Source organism: Pithys albifrons, chromosome 3 (assembly GCF_047495875.1).
Source record: "Pithys albifrons albifrons isolate INPA30051 chromosome 3, PitAlb_v1, whole genome shotgun sequence".
Classification (NCBI taxonomy): Eukaryota; Metazoa; Chordata; class Aves; order Passeriformes; family Thamnophilidae; genus Pithys; species Pithys albifrons.
In genome coordinates, this window is record NC_092460.1 from 45,652,758 (window position 1) to 45,679,448 (window position 26,691).

The 26,691-nt window shown below is 42.7% G+C and overlaps 1 protein-coding gene across 5 annotated transcripts in view; it reads left to right on the forward strand.

The window, feature by feature from the left end:
* RASSF8 (Ras association domain family member 8) overlaps positions 1-26,691 on the forward strand; it is an 88,632-nt gene that overhangs the window by 39,289 nt on the left and 22,652 nt on the right. For all 5 annotated transcript variants that reach the window (XM_071551605.1, XM_071551604.1, XM_071551608.1 and 2 more), the window contains one exon: positions 22,549-22,745. In XM_071551605.1, coding sequence (XP_071407706.1) covers positions 22,643-22,745 — 103 coding nt within the window. In that variant the 5' untranslated portion in view covers positions 22,549-22,642. The remainder of the gene's footprint in view (positions 1-22,548; positions 22,746-26,691) is intronic.

The following is a 26,691-nucleotide window of genomic DNA, read 5'->3' on the forward strand; positions in this document are numbered from 1 at the left end:
TTTGTTTCTTCAAAAAACCACCAAAACCAAAAAACAAACAAAAAAAACCAAACCAAAGCAACAACCAAAAAAAAAAAAACAAACCAGGAAAAAACCCACAACAAACCCAAACCTCAAGGCTGGGCTTTCAAAGAAAACCAAAAAGTTCAGATTGCTTCTAAAACTAAATATTCAGTGGTTCAGTGTATCTTTTTGTCCTAGGTGAAGAATTATCATTATTTTCAGCGTGGTCTTTTCCAGTTCATCAGCAAAGTCCTTTTCAAAATAAAAAAATTAAAAATTAAGGAATTTTTTTACACACACCCTGCTTTTTTTTCATTTTTCCCCCCTTAAGCTCCCTGTTTCACTCCTGGGCTTTCCCATGACTTTGGATTATTGGCAAGGAAGGGAAGCAAAGTGCTGGACTGCCAGAACTCATTGCATTGTGTTTTGGCTTAACAGATCAGTGGGGAGCACATTTGTAAGGCAGGTTCAAGCCTCTCCCTTGCCAGACAGCCTTTGGATTGGCATTCCTACCCCAACCAGACTGCAGGATTTTCTAAGCTGGGTCTCCTCAGTTGGGTACATTGAGACAGTTTGCTCCTCTCCCTCTTGAGAGCCTTTTCTGTGGGAGATTCCTGGAGTTCAGGGAACACCTGAGTTGTGCAGGTGAAATAAGAGGTGGTCTGGAATGGCTTTCCTCAAAGTCCTGTAGCCTGATGATTGCCACGGTGTCTTAGGACATGGGAGATCCTCTGCTTTTTTGGGATAAAGATCTCTTAAACCAGGGCATTGGTGAGGAGCTCATCTGTGCATTTATGCACTTGAGTATTTCCCTGAGGAAAACTGTGTAGTTATGGTGCAAGTGGTCAGTCTGAAGTCAGAACATAGTTTAGGGCTTTATAACTTAATTTCACTTTCCTGCCCCTCTCCTTAGCCCTGGTGAGGCACATCTGGAGTGCTCTGTCCAGCTCTGGCTCCTCAGGACAAGAGGGACATGGAGCTCCTGGAGTGGGTCCAGCAGATGCTACAGAGATGCTGAAGGGGTTGGAGCATCTCTCAGGGACAGCTTGTTGTCCATCACAACCACCAGGTCCTTCCCAGCAGGTCACCCCCATCCTGTGCTGGTGCCCTGGGTTATTCCTCCCCAGGTACAGACCCTGCATTTGCCTTTGTTGAATTTCAGACAGTTCTCTGCCCATCTCCAACCTGTCAAAGTCCTTCTGAAGGGCTGCCCAGCACTCTGGGGAATTGGCCACTCCTGGGGCTGTTCAGCCTCCAGAAGAGACACTGAGAGGGGACCTCCCCCATGTCTGTCAGTGCCTGCAGGGAGGTGGCAGAGCATGGACCAGGCTCTGCTCGGGGGTGCCCAGCAGTGGCACAAGAGGAACGGGCAGGAACTGATGCCCAGGAAGTTCCACCTGGACATGAGGAAGAACTTCTTTGCTGTGCAGTGACTGAGCACTGAACAGATTGCCCAGAGAGGGTGTGGAGTCTCCCTCACTGGGGATATTCCCGAGCAGTGCGGACACAACCCTGTCCTATGTGCTCTGGGATGGCCCTCCTGGAGCAGGAGGTGGGGCCACATGACCCACTGTGGTCCCTCCCAACCTGACCCATCCTGGGATTCTGCTCTGATTGGGAAAAAGGTTGGGTTTTTAAAGGTGTTTGTAGCCAGATCCTTGCTCTCCAAAGGCACTTATGTCCATGCTTAATTTTCCTGTGACTCCATCAGTATGTATGAAATGATTCATGTGTTCAGTCTCTTCAGGCTTGGGGCTCCCTCCTTGTGTTTGAGGGAAAAACAGGAGCCTGAAAACTGATTTTGCAGTAAAGATTGGCAGTGTGTTTTCTCTTGCCACATCCAGGAACTTGTACTCCATCACTGTTACACTACTTTAATATAAAATATACCCCCAGTAGTTTGCTGTTGTCAGTTGAAATAGAGATATCATTCTGGAGCATCGCTAGGCAATATTTGCTTAATTTTGTTGGTAACTATTGTCATATAAAAGGTAAAAAAGGGATTAACTAAAACACAAATGCTGTGTATGTGCCCACTCCTCTTCTGCGGGCTGGGAAAAGTTACTTGATTTTATTTAGATGTTTTTAGAACCCTGTCTATCCAGACAGGAAGATGGATCTTTAATTAGTCTGCCCAAACAGAGTTTTCAGTAAATGGCAGAGGAGTGACTGTGTGGTGATGCTCATTTGTGCACAGGTTTGGATTTTTTTCCTCTGAATTAATGTTATTAATGTGGTTTAGAGAGGCTCAGGCTCAGGGAGCTGTAATGCTGCTTGAAGGGAAAATGCTGGTGGCGCTCTTTATGGAACACAAACAGATTATTTTGTTGTCTCTGGTCGAATCATTCTATACATATTAGAAAAATTGCATCTGAAAAAGCTGAAACTTGTTTTGATGATAGCCCTGTAAGGATTGAAACTTTTTTTACAATTTTAAATTATTTCCAAGTATAATCTTAAATAGATGAAAGAAGCTCCAGCTCAGCTCTTGATTCTGTCTATGCATGGGCAGTGCAAGCTGGAGGCAGAAATAAATGTGCATGATAGAACAGGCTCAAACTAAAATGTGACAAAAGTGCTTTTTTGCAAATTTACATGCTTTATGTGCCTTTTATCATGGTTATTTCAGCACATCAGAAACACCTTTGCCAAACATAGTGTGCGTGATCAGAGATTTTCAGGAGGGTTTGTGTAATTTATTGATTGTGAAACATGACTCAGTGTGGGAGTCCTTGTCAGATAAAGTCATATCTCTTTGCCCACTACTCAGAACATGCAATTCCCTTTCTCCTGCACGTACTTGTATCACCTTTTGCACAGAATGATGAAGTGTTGGCTGGAATGCCGCAAAAATATAATATTGTGTAATATTATATAACTGTATAATCCCACAAAAATACTAGAAGTAATACTGATAACTTGGTTCCTGATGAACATAGATAATTAAAGTTTTTTGGGAAGATTTGACTATTTCACATCTTGGTTTTGAAAGCAACTTCAGAATTTAGTGAGTAAAAGAAACATCCTCCTTTCTTGTGGATTTTGTGCCTGAAATCTTCACTTTATAGAACAAGTACAGTGGTTTTATTAGAAGAAAAGAAAGGCAAAGGACATCAGTGTAGTTGACAGTCCAAGCTCGTCAACAGACCCTTAAAGAGCTTCTTTAGAGAACTGAGGTTTTGGGTGGGCAGTGAATCTTTGCCATCTTCATAGCTAAAGAACTTCATCTTTTCTCCACTGTCCAAAACACAGAAATGAAATGTGAATTCAGGGAATCCCTAGAAGAATAAATTGTAGGTAGCAGCAGTTTCCATCTTGCAGCTCGTGAGGTGTGAGGTAGAAGAAAATGGAGATTTTCTGCAAGTAACATAATAAACTTTCCATTTTCAATTCCAAGGGGGGATATAAATCTTGCCCTGCATGTAATTGATGCAAAAGCTGCGGCTGAACTGAAAAGAGAACTTCATCTGGAAAATACAGGTGGTAATGCAGTTTTGCAGTGGAATCTCAAAACACCTTTGCTTTCCTGGGAGAGGTGTCAGAAGTACCTACAGAATTACTTAAATCACCAACTTCTCTTTGCTGCCTCAGTGCTCATAACTTCCATCTCAGGTAAAGAAAAATAGAGATTTCAAAATAACATGCAAAGGGACTTGTATGTCACAGTCTGTCACAAGTGGTTTAGATTCTTTTTACTGTGACATGTGAACTCTGCTGTGGTGGAGATTCTGAATTGAATCCATCATTTCTGATATTAAAAATAAAAAAAATCTGAGCTGTGCATAGCAGTGGCAAAATATGATCTTGAGCCTCAGCAGACCCTTTTGCAGGGCTGTAAGATGGATATAAAAGCATACAGTGTAATAGCACAATCCTTTTGTAGCTATGGCAGGAAGGCTTTATGAGTTTGCACAGAAATTTAGGAATAATGAGATAAAGTCCTTACTAGTCACATGGATGACTAGTCACTTATTTCAAAGCTTGCTGGAATGTATAAGATGGTGGGGGTTGTAGGGTGAGGTGGTTTTTAAATAAAAATGAATAGCTGTAGTTGCTTCTAAGACTGAAAACTAAACTCAAACTGCCCTTCAGTATCAAATCCATGGTGCATTATGCCTTGATAAGCTTGGAGAAGCGGTTGTGGTGCTGAATTCCCTGGGTTTAAGGTAGGAGGATTTCAGTGGCTTGGGGTCCTCTTAGCAGTTGGTTTTAATTACATTCAGTGTTCCACAAGACTTTTGCCTCAATACTCTTTCACCTGACACTTGTCCTACTTGGATGGATTCCTGCCTGGAGTGAGAGGCTGTGCCTGTCAGAGTTTGAGGTGACAAACTCCATTGGCAGCAAATTGTGGTGGGCTGGATTTGAATTGAATTAAGGTTTCCTATTTTTAATTAGGCTTTACCCTGTGTTTCAGTGTGTCACATTTTCTTCAGCTTCCTCTTGCTGCAGTGAGTGAATAAATGAATACCTGTGTGGAATTATGTGTAATACCTGTGCGTCATTAAGGCCTGTGAGCTGATTTTGGTGTTCTCTTGGGATCCTGCAGGGAGTTTGGAGTGTGGGGTTTGGGCATTTTTTCAGTGCCAGTGCTGGCTAAATATTGAGACTATACATTGACCCTGAGATTAGCTCAGTTGGTTAAAACTTGGTTGTAATAATGCCAAGGTCATGGGTTCAATCCCCTGTGTGGACCATTGACTTAAGAGCTGGACTCAATGATCCTTGTGGGTCCCTTCCAACTCAGAATAGTCTGGGATTCTGATTCTGACCTGTGCAAGGGGTTTCGTGTAGTCCCTACACAGGTATTGCCCAAGGCCAATTTAGGCTCAGACTCCACCTTTGCTGGTGCAATTTTAGTCTTCTTGCACATGTTTTTGCAGTGAGTTGGCACTAACTCCACAGGACATAAGTAGGTTCAAGTTTAGTACAGCTCTCCTAAGATCTCTGCTCAGAAGAATTTCTTCATGCTGAACTATTTCAAAAGCTTTAGAGGGAATTTGTTGTCTTTTCAGGGAGAGTAGAAATAATGTTGCTCTGTGGTGGACTCTTCCGTTTGGGAAAAGGAGTGATTTTTTTACCATTGTGTTTGGGCCAAGGCAGCATCCTTGGCACTTCTGTCTGACAGAGACAACTTCAAGGTTAAAACTAACCATAGATTAGATAAATAGAGTTGGGCTTCAATGTGAAATCCTGTTTCATAAAGTACTTGAAGGGCAACTTGACCTCTGCAAGAAAGTAAAAAAAAAGAGACAAAAAACCTGCAGCCTGAACATTATCCACCAGTTACATTGTACTGCACTGTCCATTTCTTCTCATCTTGCAGCATCACAAGAAGCATTAGCAGAGGCAAGAAATACTAACAGTTCTATTTTAGCATTACAGGACCAAAAGCTTAACTGATCCCACTGCTCTTTGGATGCTGAAATTGGAGCTTAATATCACTTTGTTGTGCTGATTCTTTTGAACAGTCTGACTTGATCCCCAGCTGAGAAGTTGGTTCAGGTAAGCTGAACTGTGGCTGTTCAACTTCCCAGTCACTGTGCTTGTGTTTGCAGTAACCTGTTCTTGTATGTTGACAGGCAATAAGAATCACAGAACAGTTTGGGGTAGAGAGAACGTCTGAGACTGGACTGAGATATTCCAGCTCTTGTCCAAAGTGTGTCCTAGTGTGTGATCTGGTAAAGGGACTGGAGTTCGACCAAGGATTGGACTTGATGATCTCGGAGGTCTTTTCCAGCCCAATCCATACAATGATTCTGATTCTGAAATGAAGCTGAGACATTGGTTTTGTTCTGGAGTGCTTCCTCCAAAACTTGCTGTTCTTGTGGTATATTAAAATACTGACAATCTAAAAGGTTCTTTATGTTCAGTTTATCTAGTATGAAGGTGTGTCTGTCTTCAGTTTTTCTCACTCCTTTGGCTTAATCCTTTACTAAAAAATTATTGAGGTTTGCTCCATGAAGGTTTAACTTGGTTTTCCTGTTATCAAATAACTGATGCAGGGATGTGCATCTGGTCCTGGGGTTAGTCCCTGTTGGTCTTTTAGGGTGTTTGAGGGAGAGCCTTTGTGTTTTACCCTCTGGAATTTAATGTCACATGCACCCAGTGCTGCTCTGCAGATCCTGGTACACTTTTCTCCCTGTGCCATGGGAAACCCACAGTGTGAGCCTTTCTGTGTTCCAGTCTTTGCTGCCAAGGTTGTGTAAGCATTTCTGTGAAAGGATTTTTTTAATCCAAAGTCTGTAAGCAGTATTAAGAACTGAAAATTCTTCCATACCATAAGAATGTCTTTAATTACCGGATTTGTAGAGCTAAAATCCCTCTTGCCTTTTTTTTGCAGTCTAATGTACATTGTGGGTATTCTTGGCTTTATGACAGGAGGAATCATACATGCAATCAGCTAAGATAATACTTACCTGAAAGTAAAAGATGGGATTTGAGGCTCTTCAGACAAAGAAAGGCTCTCCCACTTCAGAGAGAAATGCTCTGAGCTGCCACACACAGTCTCCTCCTTGTTCCCTGGGTCTGGTATTCAAATCCCATGGGAAGAATTAGGTGCTAAAATTCCTGAAAAGGGTTTTGAGCTGTGAACATTCCTCATTTTCCCCCAGCCTGACTGAATAGCCTGACCAAACCAGAGGTGCTTTTGCAGGTGCCTCTCTCCCTAAGGATGCTGATGCTCGTGGTTGTCTCTTGAGTATTCACCTCCCTCCTTTTGCTGCACTGGGTGGGGAACTGGCCGTGCAGATGTGTTGAAATCCACTCCTGAAGCCCAGGAAAGTTGTAGCCATGCCCAGCATGCCTGTGAGCAAGTCTTCCTCTTGGTCTGCCTCTCCCAGAGAATGCAACCTCACAGAGCTGCTTCCAGAAATCATCCTCCTTTGTTGTCTTAAATACCACTTTCTAAAGCTTTCCTCTCCCCTCTGGATGCTGAAGTACTGTCAGCTGGAGTTCGGTTTGAAGCCTGAATCCATGCTGCTTGTGTATCTGTTACTCTAAATAACACACTGCTGCATGAGCACATGGAAAAATAAGTGTTCTGATGGCAGGTAAGAATTCATACCCCCATTTGCTTTTGCATTTCTGCAGGAGTAAAGTTTGAGGGGCAAGAAAGCATCACAACTTGGGCAGGGTTAGTACACGATCTGCAGGTTTTCTTAGTATGCTTGTCCTTAGAAAAGTGTATTTAGGCAGAGCACAGCAGTTTCTGTGAAGCTGGTGGTGGATTACAGGGTGGTTTATTTAGGCTTCAGAATCCTTGTATTAGGTTGCTGCTTGTCAGCAAAGTGCAGGATATACCCCATGGTGTTTGCACATGGAAACACTGTGACCCCAGCTCTGGCAGTGGAATTCAGATAAATCCCAGACTGTCCTGAGTTGAAGGGACCCACAAGGATCATCGAGTCCAACTCTTAAGTCAATGGCCACATAGGGGATTGAACCCATGACCAATTATTACCATCGAGCTTTAACCAACTGAGTAGAATGGGGTTTTTTTGGTTTTTTTGTTTGTGTTTTTTCCTCTCTGATACAAAGCATGGGTGTAGCTTTATGGTGCAGTTCAATCTGCCTTAACTGAAAGCGAACAGTTCAGGAATAGCTTGGAGGTGTTACATTCTATCTCTGGATACACCAGGTATTAAAGCACTACTAACCCAAGAAAGTGCATTACTAACATTGAAAACCCTTAAATTTGGTTAGTTCAGCCTAAACGTTTCAGCCTCCTATTTTTAGGAGCTTTTGGAAGGGGAAGAACAGCAAATAGCTCAACAAGGACTTCAGCCCCAAAGTTGTTTTTAATTAAAGGCTCTCTCCTCTGTGGACCACTCCCACATAGAGGGTTGGAAACTCCTAAGTTTCCATGCATAGAATTTTTCTTTATTCCCCTGGGAGAACAATGGGCTTGACCACCTACAAAGAATGCAGATATTGCAGCATTGACTCCAGGCAGACATTGTTTGGGAATGAAAACAAAAACTGGAAGTCTTTGGTTGTGCTTTTCTTCTTGCAATCCATGGTTTCATTTTACAGAGAAATCCAGACTATCTGGTCCTGACTATGCTGGCTGCAAACACAGAGGAATTCTCAGGCAGTGATAGGAGCTGTTCCAGGTCAAAGTTTGGGGTGGTCAGTGTGTCCAGGAGGGAATTGCACTGAAATTCAGGTTGTGATAAAAATGCATTAAAAGTGACTTTGCTGTGATCTTTAATCAGGGGGACCAGATTTCTTGCACTGAGAACAGTTTTATTCCTTTTTTATCTTTTCTAGACATTGCTGAACTCTGAGATTGGCTCAGTTGGTTAAAACTTGGTTGTAATAATGCCAAGGTCATGGGTTCAATCCCCTGTGTGGGCCCTTGACTTAAGAGTTGGACTTGATGAGCCTTGTGGGTCCCTTCCAACTCAGAATAGTCTGGGATTCTGGGATCCATGCATTGCTTGTAAGAGCAAAAAGAGGAAACCAATCAAAACTTTGTAATTGAAACATTGTGATGAGCTTTTTCTTATTTATATCAGTATGTAGTTGTCATGGTTCATTGGGATCCCTCAAATTTATAGGGAAACATCCTCTGTAAATTAAGGTTTATTTTATGACCTCATTAGGAAAGAAAACAAATAAACATGATAAACAACCATGTCTCCCCTTCAGAGGAGTGCCACTGTATTTCTGCAGAACAAGGCAGAGTACTGACACCTTTCAGAGGAACTGAGCATGGGGAACCTTCAAGTGCATAATTTCCATGAGAACCTTCCACTCTAAAATGGTAAAGGTTTGGGCAATGCAGTTCTCCTGGGTTTGAATGGGTTTGGGTACACTGAGAAGCACAAAATGGAAAGAACTGCCATTGCAAATCCCTTGGCAATGCCCAGTTTTCCATGGTTGGTTTCTAGCAGATAACCATTAAATTATTGCAAACATTCCCTCTCTAGTATATAATGGACTCTGGTATGAAGTTAATCATAACTGTGTGTTCTTGCTGTACATCCACCAAGCTGCAGGATGTGGGAATCTGAAATCCAGCTTACAGCAAAAAGAGCTAGAAATCAAACAGCAAGCCTTGGTCAACGAAGGCTGGGAGAAATTCCATCACCAAGAACAAAGGAAGTCTTGGTAATGCTCAACTTGAAGATAAGCTGTCTCCTGCCTTAATATAAGAAAAGAGTCTAGAATGAATGTTATCAGATTGTGTTGTAATCCCCTGCTGTCTTCCCTCCATAAATTCCTGAAATTACCATAACCCTTCCTACCTATTAGCATGTGTCTCCCTGAAACCTTAAAAAGTGGTCAGGTGTTCAATAAAGTATTCCAGTTTTCTTCCCCATGCTGGGATCGTGTAGTTTTTGACCGTCTCAGCGGGACACTTCAATTATTACTTTGCTGTATTCTACTTATCTGGAGGCTACTCAGCTCTGTCCATCCCAAGGGCTGCAGAAGGAAAGGAGAAGATCTTGAAGACTTAAATAAGGATTGATTCCCAAGCTTTTCCTTTGCCTATTGGACTTTGGCACAGTACATTTTGGGGGGAGGATGGTGACACTGGAAGCTGTTTCTGTGACTGAGATGAGGAGAGAAGAAAGAAGGAGGAGGGTTCTTTAGGTGACTAAATTGCCTTGGAAAACCTGAAGTTCACTCAATAATTACCATAAGGGTCGTTTGCCCTTAAAATGAAAGCATGCAGTGAAAACCTGAAGGAAAAAAATACCACTTCAGAAGATGGGAATCTTTAGCAAATGAGACAAAATTTTTGAGTCACTGGAATACATCTGTTTTGGGCCACTCCATCTGAGGTGTCGGATTCCACTGAAGTTGCAGAGCCTGAATCCTTGGTACTTTGTGGAAATAAAAGCCCCTGGAAGAGATAAAACACAGAGAAACATGTGCTAGATGAATAATCTTAAATTAGCTGCTATTGAAATTATAAGCCTTTATTGTCACCTCTTCAATAATGCAGGACTTGAATGATTTGGGGGGATTTTCTCCCCCTTTTTTAAATATGGGCCTGCATTTATACTCTTATAATGTAAAACTCTGTTGTACTTTTGCTAAAGTGTCCAAGCCACAGGTTGTTGAACTGTTACCCCAGGATTGCAAATGCCCAATACCTTCTGTAGGAGAATTGATTCCTCCTTTTTGATAAAGACACTTAGAAGCAAAGCACGTGGGCAATTTGGACATGGATGTTTATTGTGGCTTTTCAGTTTGCTTTAGAAAAAACCCCAGCCAACCAAACTTTAATTCTCTTTTCTGATCCTTATGTAATTGTTTGTGGATTTTTTTTTTTTAGTTTAAATGTCATGTTTTGGATGCTTGGACTCATGAATGCTTTATGTTTTGGATAATTTCAGTCTTTATTTGCTCACAAGCTTATGATTAGCACAAACTTTCTGTGGGCACTTCCCCTTGAGTTCTCTCCAGGATTTAGATTGCTTGCTAGGTAATTGTGCTTAATAAACCCTTCTGGCCTCCTAATGTTACCTGGTATTTTATACTTCCATAACTGCATATCAATAAAGAGTAAAAAATCCCAGCAACCACTTCTCATTTAAAGAAAAACCTCCCAGGCTAAATCCAGTTCTATAATCCTTAACCTATTAACTCATTCAGGGCTGCTGTTGGTTCTCCAGACTATGTTTTCTTCAGTACCAGTGTCTGGCATTCCAGCTATCCCAGAAGTTCAGAAACATACGGTGAAGATCCACCATGAGTAGAGGAATGGTGGTAAAAGGGTTGGCCCAAGGGTTGGACTTGATGATCTCAGAGGTCTTTTCCAACCCAATCGATTCTATGATTCTATGAAAATTCCTTCTGGAAGGACAAACCTACTTCCAGAAGGCTCCATTAAGTTGCCCATCTTCTAGATGCTTTCTAGTTACTTAAAGCAGAACTGTGTTGGTCTTGGCATCCCTAAAGGGCAACAAAACACCCAAAAAGAAAGGATGCCCTACCCAAGCTGTGTAGGGCACGTGGAGATGAGTGGAGTGAGCCCAATTAGCATGAGAAGCAGCAGGGACACACCATGCTGGTCCTTTTTGTGTGAGTAGGCACTCCACAGAAGTGGGATAAGGGAGAATTTGCAGGAGGATAATGAGATTTACCCAGAGTTTCTCCTCTGTGTGTGTCTGAGGTGAATTTTACAAATGAACCATAAAGTGTTAGAGCTCACTTGGGAAAATGCATGTGAAATAAGAAGGGCAGAGATGGGTGTGGAAGGAATTCCTGAATGACAGTAAATGGATCATATTCAGTGTACTAGAGAAAGCTGCTCTGTGATCTCTGCTGTCTCCAGAAATCTGTCCTGAGATTGTGGCTCTGGCTGAGGTTGCTGAGGGTGCAGTGAGGAGGAGAATGGAGTCACTAAGAGTGGAGATGAAACCTGGAACTGCATGGCCAGTGGGGAAAGCTGCACCTCAGAAAGGTACAAAATAGGTGCTATCTGGAAACACAAATTAAAGATTGTTGCACAGAGACAGAAGGTAGGAATAGGTAAAGGAAAACCCCTTTCCCCCCTCCTTTGCTCTGTTGAATTTGACCTGACATCCATTTCCATTGGCATTGCAGGTTGTGACTTCTGTTTAATTGCTGACAGATAATTGGCATACAATCCTGTTTTTCCTGGAGAGCTCTTTGCTGGGTCATTCTAGGAATGCTTGACATGATGATTGTAAGGCTTCCAAGGGGAGGGAGGTGTGTTTTGAGGGATGTTGCTCATCGCTACACTTCTCACTCCTCCCAGTGAGTTTTGGACCTTTGAAATTTAGCCAAACTTAAAAGAGAATTAGTGGTTTAGAAATATGAAGTTCATAAGAGTTTCTTCAAAACGAGCAACCTTGGGCTATTGGAAGGGGTCCCTGCCCATGGCAGGGGGTTGGAATGAGATGAGCTTTAAGGTCACTTCCAACCCAGGCCATTCTGGGATTCCATGAAAATTACCTCAGATTTTGCTCTAATAAAATCAGCCAAGCTCCCAGTTGTCTAGAGAGGGGGAATACTTAAGTGATCCAGCTGAGTCCTATAAATAGAGAATAGAAGAAGCAAAGAAGTCCTTTTGTGCCTGGGGAGATATGGAAGTAAGCATAGCCAAGTGTAAATTTTAGCAAGTGATGGGTTCCCCCCACTCGTTTATCTTAATTAACGATTTAAAGACTCCTTGTAGAAATATGCTCCATTCTGTCTTGCAGACTTTTCTGGGTTGCCAACTTGAAAGTTCTTAAGTAATGTTTAGTGCATAATGTAGCTGCTCACTGAATAAAGCTTTGAGATTCTAATTTTTTGAAGCAGTTCTGTTGATTCAGTTGAAAGCACCTCACCTTATTTTTGTTTCAGGAATTGCATTTAATTACAGTGAGATTTCAGTTGTCTCTTAGTTCCGTGGATTTAAACAATATGTTAATTGAATTCTAAAACTTCACTTAATTCACATTTAAGTAGAAATGTCGGTTGTAAGATGTATTTTATTTCCTGCCTCCTTCAGTGTAAGATGACCTCTCTTCTCTCCTTTGAAGCCAGGGCATCTCAAGGTGCAACTTTGAAGTTGGGTGTGTTGTAGCCATTGTATAAATATTTCCCCTACAGTGCAATCCTTGCTTACTCCTCTGCTTGTTGTTGTCTTTCACTCTCACACGCTCTTTAGACCATATTAGAGATGTATAGATGTACCTTGCACTTAATGTTGCTGTTTATTAATGAAGCGCTGTGTCATAAAGCTGCTTTCTCAAATGCTCTGTATGTTTCAGACTAATGAGGAACAAATACTTACAGGGCTTTGGAAGACATTACAGTGCAGTAAATGTATGTCTGGTGAATGAGATGATGAATCAGGAGATGTTTATTTAATGCACATGACTTTTTCTGAGCTATTTCTCTCAGCATTTATATGCAGTGCAGTCTCCTTTGTATGTGGAAAAGGATATTCCTCTGCCACAGAATAAAGTGCATTCCAGCTGCTGCCTTAACCTCTGCTGTGCTGCATCCAACTGTCCTGTGGGAGTGAGGCCAGAGGAGGTACACCAGGATGGTCAGAGGGCTGGAGCAGCTCTGCTGGAAGGAAAGGCTGGGAGAGTTGAGATTGTTCAGCCTGGAGAAGAGGTGACATTTGAGGTGACCTGTGGCCTTGCAGTGCCTGAAAGGGCTACAGAAAAGATGGAGAGAGACTATTTATAACACCCGAGAGTGACAGGACAAGGGGAATGGCTTCAAGCTGACAGAGAGCAGGGTTAGATTGGATATTGGGGAGAAATTCTTCCGCGTGAGGGTGGGCAGGCCCTGGCACAGGGTGCTCAGAGAAGCTGTGGCTGCCCCATCCCTGGAAGTGTCCAAGGCCAGGCTGGATGGGGCTCTGAGCAACCTTGGGACAGTGGAAGGTGTTCCATTAGAATGGGATAATTTTTAATGTCCCTTCCAACCCAAACCGTTCCATATTTTTTGAAACTGTGACCCAACCCTTTCTAGAACACTGATATTCTAGGATGGGTCCATTCACTCCAGCCTCTTTGGTAGGATTGTGATATTCCACATGGACAATTTTGTTTGTTAGCAGCTGGAATACAAAGTGAGGAAAAGGAGCTTCATGTAAAACCACCTGCAGGTGATACTTTAGTCCTAGTCCTGAAATAGATTCAGGGCTGAGATTTAGTAACTAAGCCTGCTGGACTCCAGTTCAGCCTTGTATCACAGTACATCCTATCTCAAGAGCTGAAGGAAGTGCTGCATCACATACTGGTTTGATTTGCTGGTGCATATCCTAAATATAATGCTCTTAGCTTTCAAAAGTTCTGCTTTGGCAACTCTCTGACTGAAATCCAGTCAGTAGAAGCAAAAATCCTTGAAACTGCCTTGACTGCTCTCAGCAGGTCCAAAATGCCCTTGGGTTTTTCTACCAACAAACTCTGTGGAGTTCAGATGCTTTTTATATCTAATTTAGAGTTGTTGTTCCTGATGAATTAATTCAAGTGTGAGAGTGTGAAATTTGCTGTTAAAAACACAAGGTTGTGTTCTCAGCAGTGGCCAAACACAAAGGAAGCTTAATAAGCCATCTGTTTCCTTGGCTCACCTTGTTTGCTTACATACATTTTGTGGGGCTTTGAAAATGTTTTGGAGCAGAGTTGGGCCAAGCCTTGTGGCTCCAAACTCGAGTCAAGATCCAAAGGGTTCCAGGCTGAGAAAGGTTTTGAGGTGTTTGTGACAGAGGGTTGGATCTTTGTTTTCGTAGAATCATACAATTGATTGGGTTGGAAAAGACCTCCGAGATCATCAAGTCCAACCCTTGGGCCAACTCCAGTCCCATTACCAGATCATGGCACTCAGTGCCACGGCCAAGCTCAGTTTAAAACCCTCCAGGGATGGGGAATCCACCCCCTCTCTGGGCAGCCCATTCCAATGCCTGAGCACTCTCTCTGCAAAGAAGTTTTTTCTGCTCTCCAACTTCAATTTCCCCTGGCAGAGCTTGAGCCCGTGCCCCCTTGTCCTATTGCTGAGTGCCTGGGAGAAGAGACCAACCCCCACCTGGCCAGAACTTCCCTTCAGGCAGTTCCAGACAGTGCTGAGGTCACCTCTGAGCCTCCTCTTCTCCAGGCTAAACACCCCCAGCTCCCTCAGCCTCTCCGCACTGCACTTGTGCTCCAGTCCCTTCTCCAGCCTTGTTGCTCTTCTCTGGCCCCACTCCAGCTCCTCAATCTCTTTCCTCAACTGAGGGGCCCAGAACTGAACACAACACTCAAGGTGTGGCCTCCCCAAGGCAGAGTCCAGGGGAAGGGTCACTGCCCTGGGCCTGCTGGCCACTCTAGTTTGGATCCAGGCCAGGATCCCATTGGCCTTCTTGGCCACCTGGGCACACTGTTGGCTCCTGTTGAGCTTCCTGTCCCTCAGTCCCCCCAGGTCCCTTTCTGCCTGGCTGCTCTCCAGCCACTCTGTGCGCAGCCTGTAGCACTGCAGGGGGTTGTTGTGGCCAAAGGGCAGGACCTGCACTTGGCCTTGTTGAACTTCATCCCATTGCAATCAGCCCATCTCTCCAGTCTATCCATATCCCTCTGCAGAGCCCTCCTGCCTTCCAGCAGGTCGACACTCCCTCCCAGCTTGGTGTCATCAGCAAATTTTCTGCTGATGGACTCAATCCCCTCATCTAAATCATCAATAAAGATGTTAAACAGGACTGGACCCAACACAGACCCCTGGGAAACACCACTGGTGACTGACCACCAGCTGGATGCAGCTCCATTCACCAGCACTCTCTGTGCCCGACCTTCCAGCCAGCTCCTAATCCAGGAAAGGGTACACTTGTCCAGGCCATGGGCTACCAGCTTTTCCAGGAGTATATTATGGGAGACAGTATCAAAGGCCTTGCTGAAGCCCAGATAGACACATCCACAGCCTTCCCCTCATCCACCAGGTGGGTCACCTGATCGTAAAAAGAGATCAGGTTGGTCAGACAGGACCTGCCCATCCTAAACCCATGCTGGCTGGGTCTAATCCCTTGTGTTTTCTATGAAGGCACATGAATTTTCCACACGGTCTTTGATCATGTGCAGGATAAAGATGTTCTTGAAGACAAGCTCACTTCCTGAACTCAGAGAGCATTCTGAGAATTAAAATACTGAAGATAAAAAGTACAATTTTCAAGGTGGAAGAATTATTTCAACTAGTAACTAGATAGTCCATTAACAAAATGTATCTTTGAAAAAATGATGAGAAGGGTTGGAGAAAAGCTTTACCTCCTCTTATCACTCCCCAACCTTCAAAAGAAAACAAATTAATTCTTTCTGGATGATTCTCACCAATACAAAGAGAAGACTGACAATTAGGGGGTTTTTTTGTGCTGTAAAGATTGCAGCTGGAGGAGAGATTGTAGCTCAGGGAGAGGTTGGGGATGTTCTGTAATTAGGCAAAATACCAGTTGTAGCATCTCCTGCTTCAAAACAATGTTTCTTTCCCTCCTTTTTTCCTACCAAATTGTTAGCTGAATTGCACCAGGAGAAACTGCCAAGCAAGCAGCAGTTCCTGTTCTAGGCAGCTGAGGGTTCTTGGATGGAAATCAACTCGTAGTTTGTCTGGGAAACTGTGACTTTGGGACTTCTGGGGAATTTTGGGTTGTCCAGAGGCACAATTTCGTGCAGTCACAGTTGATAGAAACAACCTCCTGTACTCTTAAGGTTTATGCAGACTCATGTACTGGTGCTGTCCTCTCCTCTCCCAGGTATTTTGTGTGTCTGGATATCTCTTGTGGCATCTGCATTCACACAGAGATGTGTTACACCATCTTTTGGCCGTTCTCATGAAAAATTCCTTGGTCTTCAAGTCTCTCTCCAGCTTGTTCTCAACTCTGTCATCTTCATGGTTGTGGGACCTCTGGTTTTTTTGGTTTAGGCAGTGCTCATTATCTCAGAGGGTTCTTTGGGAATAACAAAACAACACTCCATGAGTGTTAGTCCCACAAAAAAAAAAAAAGGGATGCTGCCTCTGTATAAACACTTTCTTTTCAAAGGAAGTTATGTGCTGATTTCAAAACCACCACCTGTTCCTTTCTGATAAAATTCTGTGTTCAGAAGACTTTCGCTTGATATTTTTGACTTGAATCTGATGGGAAGCTGCTTGTCTTGTAGGATATTTTCTTCTTCCTCCGTCTGAGGGAGGAGGTTTTTTTGGAAAATACCAGTGAGCTTGTTTCCAGCTGCCAATTCTGTATTTGCAGTCATCTCCATCTGGAAAAATGTTGCTTTGCTCCACACCAGGATTCTTACGGTGGGGAGAATACGCCAAATGTGTCCCTGCTCTTCTGGGTGGTTTATAAGCTCTTTGTGGGTAGCTGGGCTGCCTTATTTGTTCTTGTTTGTTTGGTATTTTCTAATCAAGCCAACTGGCACTGACTAACTATTCTTATTAATTAATGAGTGGAACAAAAGCTGCCTGCCTGCCTGCCTGTCCAGTGCCCTACCTGGTGTCATAATAGGGAAAAACAAGGAGCACAACTTGGCCATAGTGCAGAGAGAATGAAAAATAAAGGGTAAATGCCAAGCTCCCAATGCTGTGTGGTTAGAGCTAATTATGAATGAAAGCGTGCTGACTTTTTAAGTGTACTGAACAACATGCTGGCTCTTTGTTGGGGCAGCAGAAAGTTACTGAACTGGCTGGTCCAAATTCTGCAGCAGGATTTTTAACCCTGATTTGAGGTGCATGATGCTTTCAGGTGGTGCGGACTTTCCAAAGATTGGAAACAAGGTGAAATCAGCTTCTTAATTTTTAACTGTGGGAGTTTCTCATGACTTAGATCTTATGCTAAGATGTTTTACAAACATCTGCTTGGAATATTTGTGTCTTAAATGTAAGCAATGCCCTCTGCACTTAGTTCTGCCTTTCTGCTGTGGAGCTTCAGCCTTTTCTGTGTTTTGTAAACCAGCTGTGGAGAGGTAACCGTAACATATATATACATATATATATATATATATATATATATATGCACACACACACACACATACATGTGTATGTATATGTATGTGTATATATATGTCTGTGTGTATATATATGTGTGTTGGATTTTATTGTCACTTAAAAACTGAAGTGAATATCTGAAAGAGTAAGATACCATCAGCCAATTAGGATAAAAAGGATGTTTAGGGAAATGTTTCATCCATGGCAGTTGAGGAGGCTTCAGGCAAGGTAGTGGAGAACAAAAAGCAGGTGGAGGGAAAAAGTACCTGGGGGATTCCAGATTTCCAGGGCTTGGTTCTAGTCAGAGTTGAGTGTCACTCTGGAGCTGTTGAGTGACAGACTGGGGAAAAGCTCTGTGTGCCTCTCAGTACATCAGTTTTGCACTCCTATTCCCAATCAGTGCAAAAATAATAGCATGAGACCAACTGGTTTTGAACTTACAGAATTGAGAAACCTGAAGGAAGATTTTCCCCTCCAATCCCTTCCATTGACTTCAGAAAGAAATTTGTACAGAGTTGGAGGTAAGGATTATTTTGTCTCCTGTAATGCAAAAGCACAGTGTGCATTCTGGACAGAGGCTTTGGGTCAAAACACACATTTGTGGCTGTCAAGGTGGCCCTAGTGGACAGACAAATAAGCTTGATATGCAAATTAACTATCAGGAAAAAAAGAACTGAATACATATGAAGGAAAACCAAATGCTAATAAAAAGGTGTTGCAGAGTTATAATTGGGAAGCAGAGATAGGCATGTGGCCAGAAGGTTTTGTTGGTTTTCAGACCTCCATGTAAACTTGTGCTACTCAATCCTAGAAACCAAGCCAGTCCTAAATGTTTTTTTTTTCACTTATTATAGGTGAGCTTTACTTAGAAGCTACAATGAGACAGTGATTTCAGCTCAGAGATCCTCCATTTCAGATGTGTGTGTATGTTCTTAGTGCCAGGTCCCCAAAGGAATCCCATGGGCACTTGTGGGGCATGTGAGGTTGGGAAAGACTTCTAAGGTCATGGAGTCCAACCTTTTGAGCAAGCACCACCTTGTCAACTAGACCAAAGTGCCATGTCCAGTCTTTCCTTAAACAGCTCCAGTGGTGGTGACTGCACCACTTGCCTGGACAATCCTTTCATTCTCACACTCCTTTAATTCAGCCCTGTGTGTTGTTTTACTACAGGTTTTTATTGTTTTTTTTTATCCCTATTTAGTCTATTAAAACCATTTATCCTGTAAGAAATGACCAGGGAATGTTTCCCCTGAGCCTGAACTGTTTCAAAGCACTTTGCTCAGATCATTTCCAGCTTTGGTGAGTGTTGGTTCCAAGCTTGGAAGCGTCAGCAAATATTCTGTTATTACACGATGCCCCTCTTTACTCTGATCTTTTTTAAAGATGGGTGGCAGGAAAACAGATGACCAAATCTGACCAGCACTGAACACAAGACTGTGCTGACTGGGGGGAAAAATGCCCTTGCTGGCTTGCTAAATGGAGATAATACTTTGGATGTGGACAGACAGCAAAACAATTAGAGCTGTCGGATGCTTTGCTGACGTGTGTACTGTCACATGGAGAGATGGCTTGGCTTGTGCCAGGAACTCTGAGCTGTTCCACCCTCAGCAAGATATTGAGTTAATTAAAAGAGTTCTTACAGCTGGGCTTGGAATGTGAGGTCTGTTTGTGAAGGCAACTGGTCCAGGAATAACCAGGGGAGGTCACTGATGGGGCCTGGTAGGTGTTTTCTCAGTCAGTCTTATATTACAGACTGGTAAAAGACTTTTTTTTAGTTTATTGGTACATTAAAATAGTGTCACCTTATTGAAGTGTTTCTGTATTTGCACACTGTGCAGATGCTTTGAATTATGCAGTTTTATAGGGGGAAAATTCTTATCTTTGGGGTTTCAGGTGCTTACTCATGTCTCAAAAGGCTGTTTCACTTGGTATTCTTTAAAACTATCACTTTTTTACTGACTGTACGAGCATATTTGAAATCTGGTCTTAGTTGATTTACATATAAATTTATTTACAGATAAATTTTTATTTACACAATAAATTTTGGGGCAGGAAGTTTTTGGGCAGGATACACACACATACACCAATATATGTGCTGAGCATCTCTGAGGTGAGTTGCTGCCCCAGCTTTTTTGGGGAAGGTCTTCTGGATCACTGGTGGTGTTTGTCAGCTGCTGAATGAAGTATTTCTAGAAGAAAAATCCTTTTTCCCCTCTAGTTTTAGTACATTGGTACATCTCTTGGTGGAAAATGAGATGTTCACCAGGAGAAAGCAGCTCTGGCTGGACCATAAACATGAGCAGCACTAAGTTTTTCCTGTCCCATTTCTGCCTCCTGGTGCAGTTCTGTTAAATCCATCAGCATCACCAGATTCCATGTTTTCACGTGTAACCCCACCCTGCCTGTCTTCACTAATCCTCTAGATAATTTCCAAATATCTTTGACTTTATCCCTGTGTCATCTGTTTTCCTGGTGCTTAAAACTACAGGCAGTATTTTTGAAGAATTACCTCTTTATCCATATGGGATTACCTGAATACATGAGCCTCTTTTATCATATTATCATGATTTATTTTTCCTCAATCTTCCTAAATAGCCCAACTGTCTGATTAGGTTTTCTTTATTTGGTTTTGTTTGTGATTTTTTTGTTCTTGGTTTGTTTATTGTTGGATAGTTATTTGGGGGTTTTGGCTTAGGGGTGTTTGGGGGTTTTTTGTTTTTATTTGTTTGGTTTTTTTTGTTTGGGGTTTTTTTAAGAATAATCATCATTATTGGTGGTTTGTTTTTTCCTTCAGCCTTGGGGAAGGCTTAATGTTTTTAAGGCAATAATTCTTGGAATTTTTACCTCGAAACTTTTGAAATTTTGAAACATCTCAGCAGCTCCACTCAGAAAATTTACCTTTTGTGAGCCGTGATGCCTCTGGATCTGTTTATGCAGAAGAAAAGCAGCTCTTGGAAAAGCTGAGTGTAAAGCAAAGTTCAGATCAGTAATTAATCTAGACACTAACATTAGATAAACCTTGAGCATCCTGACTGTTGGTAACCAGACAGCAGAAGGCAAATGGCTGATTCCCAAGTCCCAGTGTAGCTCCTTGTATTTCAAACTTATATTCTAGTGGCATTTGAGTGCAAAAAAGAGATTTTATTTTATTTTTTTTCTCCTGGAATGTCTTTGTTTCAGAAAAAAACCCTAACCCTGTGACCATTTTATTTCATTCACAAATATGGAGAGTTTTCTTTTTTAAAATGTAATGGGGAGCTAGTATACCAGACATGCTTAAAAATGAAAACTGAGTAGGTGAGGTGTCGTGTGACTTGGTTTTTTTTGTGTAGTATCATTGCAGTGCCTGTGGAAAAACCTGGGATAAGACTTTAGGTAATGTCTCTTTCCTCCTAGAACCAGCACAGTGCTGGCAGGGGCTAAACCACTTTGACAACACTTTCCCTGATGCAGCTCCTTGTTTTACTCTCTTTCCTTCCTGGGTTTTGATATTAAATGCACAAGTTTGTTGGGAATAGGAACCTGCAGCTGTTTCTGTAGGGAGACGAAAGTTGGACTCTCATCAGTGGCTGTAATTAAAAATATTTCTCCCCTGGTTTTGCTGCACTACCACCTGCTCGGTATTATTAAACAAACACAGAAAGCATCTCTAACCAGTCCCTTGAGACATCCAGGCAGCAGAAAAAAAGGAGAGGCACTTGGTGGTGGAAACTGTTGAGTTTGCTCTGGAGTTGTTTATTTAGTGCTGTATCTCTGGGTGCTGTTTTGATAAAAACTAATGAAACTTCTGGTGTGTCTCCAGAACAGGTAGATATTGCTAAAGAGTGGGATCACAGAATCATTAAGGTTGGAAAAGCCCTCTGAGATCAGCAAGCCCAACCTGTGATTGATCCCCACCTTGTCCCCCAGCCCAGAGCACTGAGTGCCACATCCAGTCATTCCTTGGACACCTCCAGGTCTGGGGATTGCAAACCTCCCTGGGCGGCCCCTTCCAGTGCCTGTCCACTCTTTCCATGAAGAAATTCTCTCTGATGTCCAACCTGAACCTCCCCATGCGCAGCTTAAGGCTTTGTCCTCTCATCCTGTCCCTTGTTCCCTGGAGCAGAACGCAATCCCCACCTGGCTCCCCCTCCTGTCAGGAGTTGTGGATAGTGAGAAGGTTCCCCCTGAGCCTCCTTTTCTCCAGGCTGAGCCCCCCCCAGCTCCCTCAGCTGCTCCTCACAGCACTTGTGCTCCAGACCCTTCCCCAGCTCCATTCTCTTCCCTGGACATGCTCCAGCCCCTCAATGTCCTCCTTGCAGGGAGGGGCCCAGAACTGGACACAGGGTTTGAGGTGTGGCCTCCCCAGTGCCCAGCACAGGGACAGTCCCTGCCCTGGTCCTGCTGCCACACTATTGCTGATCCAGGCCAGGTGCCATTGACCTCTTATCCACCTGGGCACCCTTGGGCTCATGTCCAGCTGCTGTCACAGCACCCCCAGGGCCTTTCCCACTGGGCAATTTCCAGCTCCTGTTTCCCCAAAATGTGAGGATGTGTGGCCTTGGGGAGGCCACACCTTGAGTGTTGTGTTCAGTTCTGGGCCCCTCAGTTCAGGCAAGAGATTGAGGGGCTGGAGCGGGGCCAGAGAAGAGCAACGAGGCTGGAGAAGGGACTGGAGCACAAGTGCTGTGGGGAGAGGCTGAGGGAGCTGGGGGTGTTTAGCCTGGAGAAGAGGAGGCTCAGAGGTGACCTCAGCACTGTCTAGAACTCCCTGAAGGGAAGTTCTGGCCAGGTGGGGGTTGGTCTCTTCTCCCAGGCACTCAGCAATAGGACAAGGGGGCACGGGCTCAAGCTCTGCCAGGGGAAATTGAAGTCGGAGAGCAGAAAAAACTTCTTTGCAGAGAGAGTGCTCAGGCATTGGAATGGGCTGCCCAGAGAGGGGGTGGATTCCCCATCCCTGGAGGTTTTTAACCTGAGCTTGGCCATGGCACTGAGTGCCATGATCTGGTAAAGGCCCAAGGGTTGGACTTGATGATCTCGGAGGTCTTTTCCAACCCAACTGATTCTATGATTCTATGAAAATGTTCATTTTTGGACTTGGTATTGCCTTGCTGTGACAACCAGCATTTTTCTCTCCTGTAGCTGCTGCAGGAATTCTGCTGCCTTCCCTGCGTTCCCAGCTGCAAGGATGACCTGACTGCTGGGCATTCATGGCTCTTGGATGATCTGGTGAACCATGGAGCTCAAAGTATGGGTGGATGGAGTGCAGAGGATTGTCTGTGGGGTCACCGAGGTCACAACATGCCAGGAGGTTGTCATAGCCCTTGCTCAGGCCATTGGTGAGTAGCTCTGCCAGCTGGGAATGGGGTGGAGGCTTTTTTTGAGAAGCTGCAGTGAGGGGAGGGTGTCATGGGGATGAAAATCCAATGTGCAGTGTAAACTTGGAGCATTTGATCACCTGCCAGAGAGAGTTTAAAAAGAAAGAAACACTTCGAAATCTATGAACTTTCAGTACAAGTTTATTCTCTAAATAATAACAACATGCTGCTGTTTGTCATCATAAATACAGCCTGGATAAAAAAGGTGCTAAACTGCCAGTGTTTTGAGTACCAAAGGATGTAAAAGCAGTGCAATATAATGGGTTGGCTTTTGGTTCCTAATGCTGCTCATTGAAATCATGCACGTTGTAGGTATTTTTAGCTATTTTGGGAATAATACAGATCAGTGAAATAGATCCTTCAGGTTCTCCCCTTACCCTGGTACTGAGTTATGTGGTGTACAGGAGGAGTTTGGAAGTTACTGTACATTGTTAGCAATTTGCTGAGCAGTTTAGAAGCAAAAAATAAAATCTTTCAAGCTCCACTACAAGGAAGTCTTGTCAGATCTTTCTCATGGATTAAGAGCATCCTGAACAAACCTCAGCTTCATCCCTTCAGTATTTGCTATGCTCATTCTTATAATGTGGCTCATATGTTAAAATTTGCTTTAGCTGTTAATTAAATTTATTCATTAAAGCCTACATTTTACCTAAGAATAAATTAATAATTTAAAGGCTAACTTTTTGCATTTTTCAGTATGCCAGCAGTTCTGCAAGATTGTATGAGCAGTCTGAACCAGTGGTAAAATAATAATTTTCTACTTAAAAACAATTTAGGCCCATGAATGTCAACAAGATAGTCTTCCTGTAAGCATGAAGGCAATTTCTCTGAGTTTATTTATTTAAATGTGTACTTCTGAATATCATTTGCAACTATTGCATCTGATGGAGGAGAAGACTGGCACTTTTTGATTTTAGAATTTAAGGGGATTGAACACAATGCCAGCATCTGTTTATCTGTTTGCATCAAATCACTTTGAAATCTTCATTTAAAAATGTAGAAAGTCTGTTTGTCTCTCAAATCTTGTCTCTCATATTTAACTGTGAAATGGGCTTTTACTGGTGGTGCTGTTGCATCTTTTTTTTAATAGTAACTAGTTCCTGAGTAGGTTTCATATCTTATTTTCTGCCTGTAGGTTCTTTAGGACACAATTATGCTGCCATGATAATTTCCTGGTAATGATTAAGTGATACATTTTTAGAAATAATAAAGTAGTTGGGATACTTTAGTTGTTTACCTCACTTTCCATATGTCTTTATCCTGTTTCCTTTGCCTCCTCCCACAACACAAAAATTGCCAGTCTCCCAGTTCTAGACAGTCATTTAATGTTCTCCTGTGTCATTTCTCTTTGGGTTTTTCTCCTGCATTCTCAGTTATCAGCCTGAACTCTTGAAAACACTCCATCAGCCTTGGAAACACACAGGGTTTGTTGGCTCCCTTTTCTGTGACACATCCCCAGTTTGTCTGGGACACACAATTCCGGTTCCATGTGGAAATAAATTGCAGTTGCAACCAGAGCCAAATGAAGAGAATCCTTTGGAAATGCCTTCCCGAGGCAAATACCCTCTCTGGAAAACACCCATCATGATGTCACTCTGGCTGGGGCAGCTCAGACAGTGTCACACACCACAAAACCTGCACTTTGGCAGGTGGGGCTTTCCATCTGCTGCTCCTTTGATTTGGCTGGAGGCACCAGCCCCCGGGAATAATTTTCACCTGAATTTGAATGGGAATCTGTTCCAATGCACCCCTCCAGCTCTCACCTGACACTGGGGGTGGAAAGGAGCCAGTCTGAGTTGGCTTCCCCCTCTTTGGCTCTGACCACATTTTCCACTTTGCAGTCTGGCTCCTTCAGCAGGCTCAGAGCTTGGCTGCGCTCAGCATTGTTTTGTCTGTCTGTTGGTCTGTCTGCAGAGTTTTTTTGAGATGCTCTTTTTATTTTATCCCCTCTTAGTTTATTACCAGGTCCTTGACTTAAAACCTACACCATGCCCAGTGCAGTTTTCTAACCCCAGCCTGAAATATGAACTGCAATAAGTGTGTTATTTGCCTGAAGTGCAGTGTCTGGAATATCTGCAAATTAACTTCTTTTACAGCTGTATGCAGTGTGGAAAGCACAAGCCAAAGATATCTGGATTAAGACATCCATTGTTAAAACGCTTCTTGTGGACAAATGAAGCTGCCTCTGTTCTGGAGATACAAAAAGAAAAGCTTTATCCTATATTTAAAAATAGGAGAATAAAACTGATTATAGAATTGACTGTGGTTAGGAGACCCCTTTGAGCATCTGCTGCTCAGAGCAGGTTGCTCAGGCCCATCCATGGGCAGTTGGGGTTTGAATGTGGCCAAGTGTGGAGACTCCAGCACCTCTTTCCAGTGCTCAGTTTGCCTTAAATGGAATTTCTTGTATTTCAAGAAATGCCTTTTGCTGTCACTTGATCAACTGCAGGGCTGTGTCTCCTGATCCCCTGCTGTGATAAGAGCAACAAAAAAGGTTTCCATCTATGTGCTTTCCAACTCTCCCCTCCTGTCATGGAAATTCAGTAATAACTTTTTTTTTAATGTTCTACAGCTATTTTAGAAAAAAAAAATTAGGCTTGGTGCTGGGATATGCCTTTTTATAGGAAGTTATGTCCCAAACCCAAATGTTAATGCTTTGGCCATGGTGTTCTGTCTCTCAACTTGCCTGGCTAATGCTCCTTGATCTATTCCTGTCAGAGAAAATGAAATTCCTTTCAAGTCCTTGGTGCTGTTCTCTTGGTGGGTAATATTTGTGTTACCTGTTCTTGCATTATGATCCCTTCCCCTGCTGCTTGTCTGTGGGTCACTGCAGAATAGGAAATGATTCTACCCCAAGTAAGAGTTTCAGGGGATTTTGGGTTATTCTTTTCTCATTTCCATTTGAAGTTAAAGGGTTTGAATTAAATCTCAACCCCCCCTTATTCTTTAAAACAAAAAAAAAAAAAAAAAAAAAGGGAAGTGTTGTCTTCTTCGGTGATCCCAGCAAAGCTTATTTAAAAAATACATGTATACAATTTAATGAATGCAAGATAGAATAATACAAATTAGATCTAATTTTGGATGCTAAAATGGATTAACTCAGGAGGAGTTAGAAATGTTTTAGCTGGAGGGCTGGTCACTGGAATTCTGTTCAAGACAGACATATGACTATTCAGTTTGAAGTTTCCAGAGAATGAAATCACCTCCCACTGGGATCTTGAGGAACACTTGATATTACTTTTTATGAGTTTTATCCAGGGCTGCTTGATTTTTTTTTTTAAACTCAAGCTGCTTGCAAGTCACAAAGATTTGGCTTTTAAAACAAGTATAAGAAGTGATTATTTCATCATGAGAAAAAGCCCTCACCATTTTGGTAATGGAAAGTAGGATATGGACTTAGCTGAGTGAGTGTAAGTGTAGTGACTCCTCCCAAAAATCATTGTAATAGTGAGAGGAAAAGCAGATGGGATCCTAAAAGAGAGTGAGCTTATGGCTTATGCAAATGTAGTTTAACTATGGATATATTTTTATTTTTAAATTGGCTTTTACTGGTTGTTTTCCTTTCAAATAAGAAAAATAAAAATATCTTCCACCAAAGGAATGTGTTGACAAATAGTGGAGTCACAGATATACTTGTCTTTTCCTTCAGGAGTGTTCTTCTCCCAGCTGCAGCCCCTGTGAGGATTTTTGCTGCTTTCATTGTGATTTCTTTAACCCTGGAGACTCAAATGCATCTTCTGTAGTCAGAATGACATGTTTCTTTCCTAGAAAAAGAATATTTCAGTCTAGAGACATAAAACCTGAATTTCTTACCAAACTGCACTTTTGTTTTTTTCTGTGGCAAATAATTAAAATGGCAGACTTGCTTAAAATAGTGCTGGAGGTTTTGGGTTTTCTGGCTGGAGAA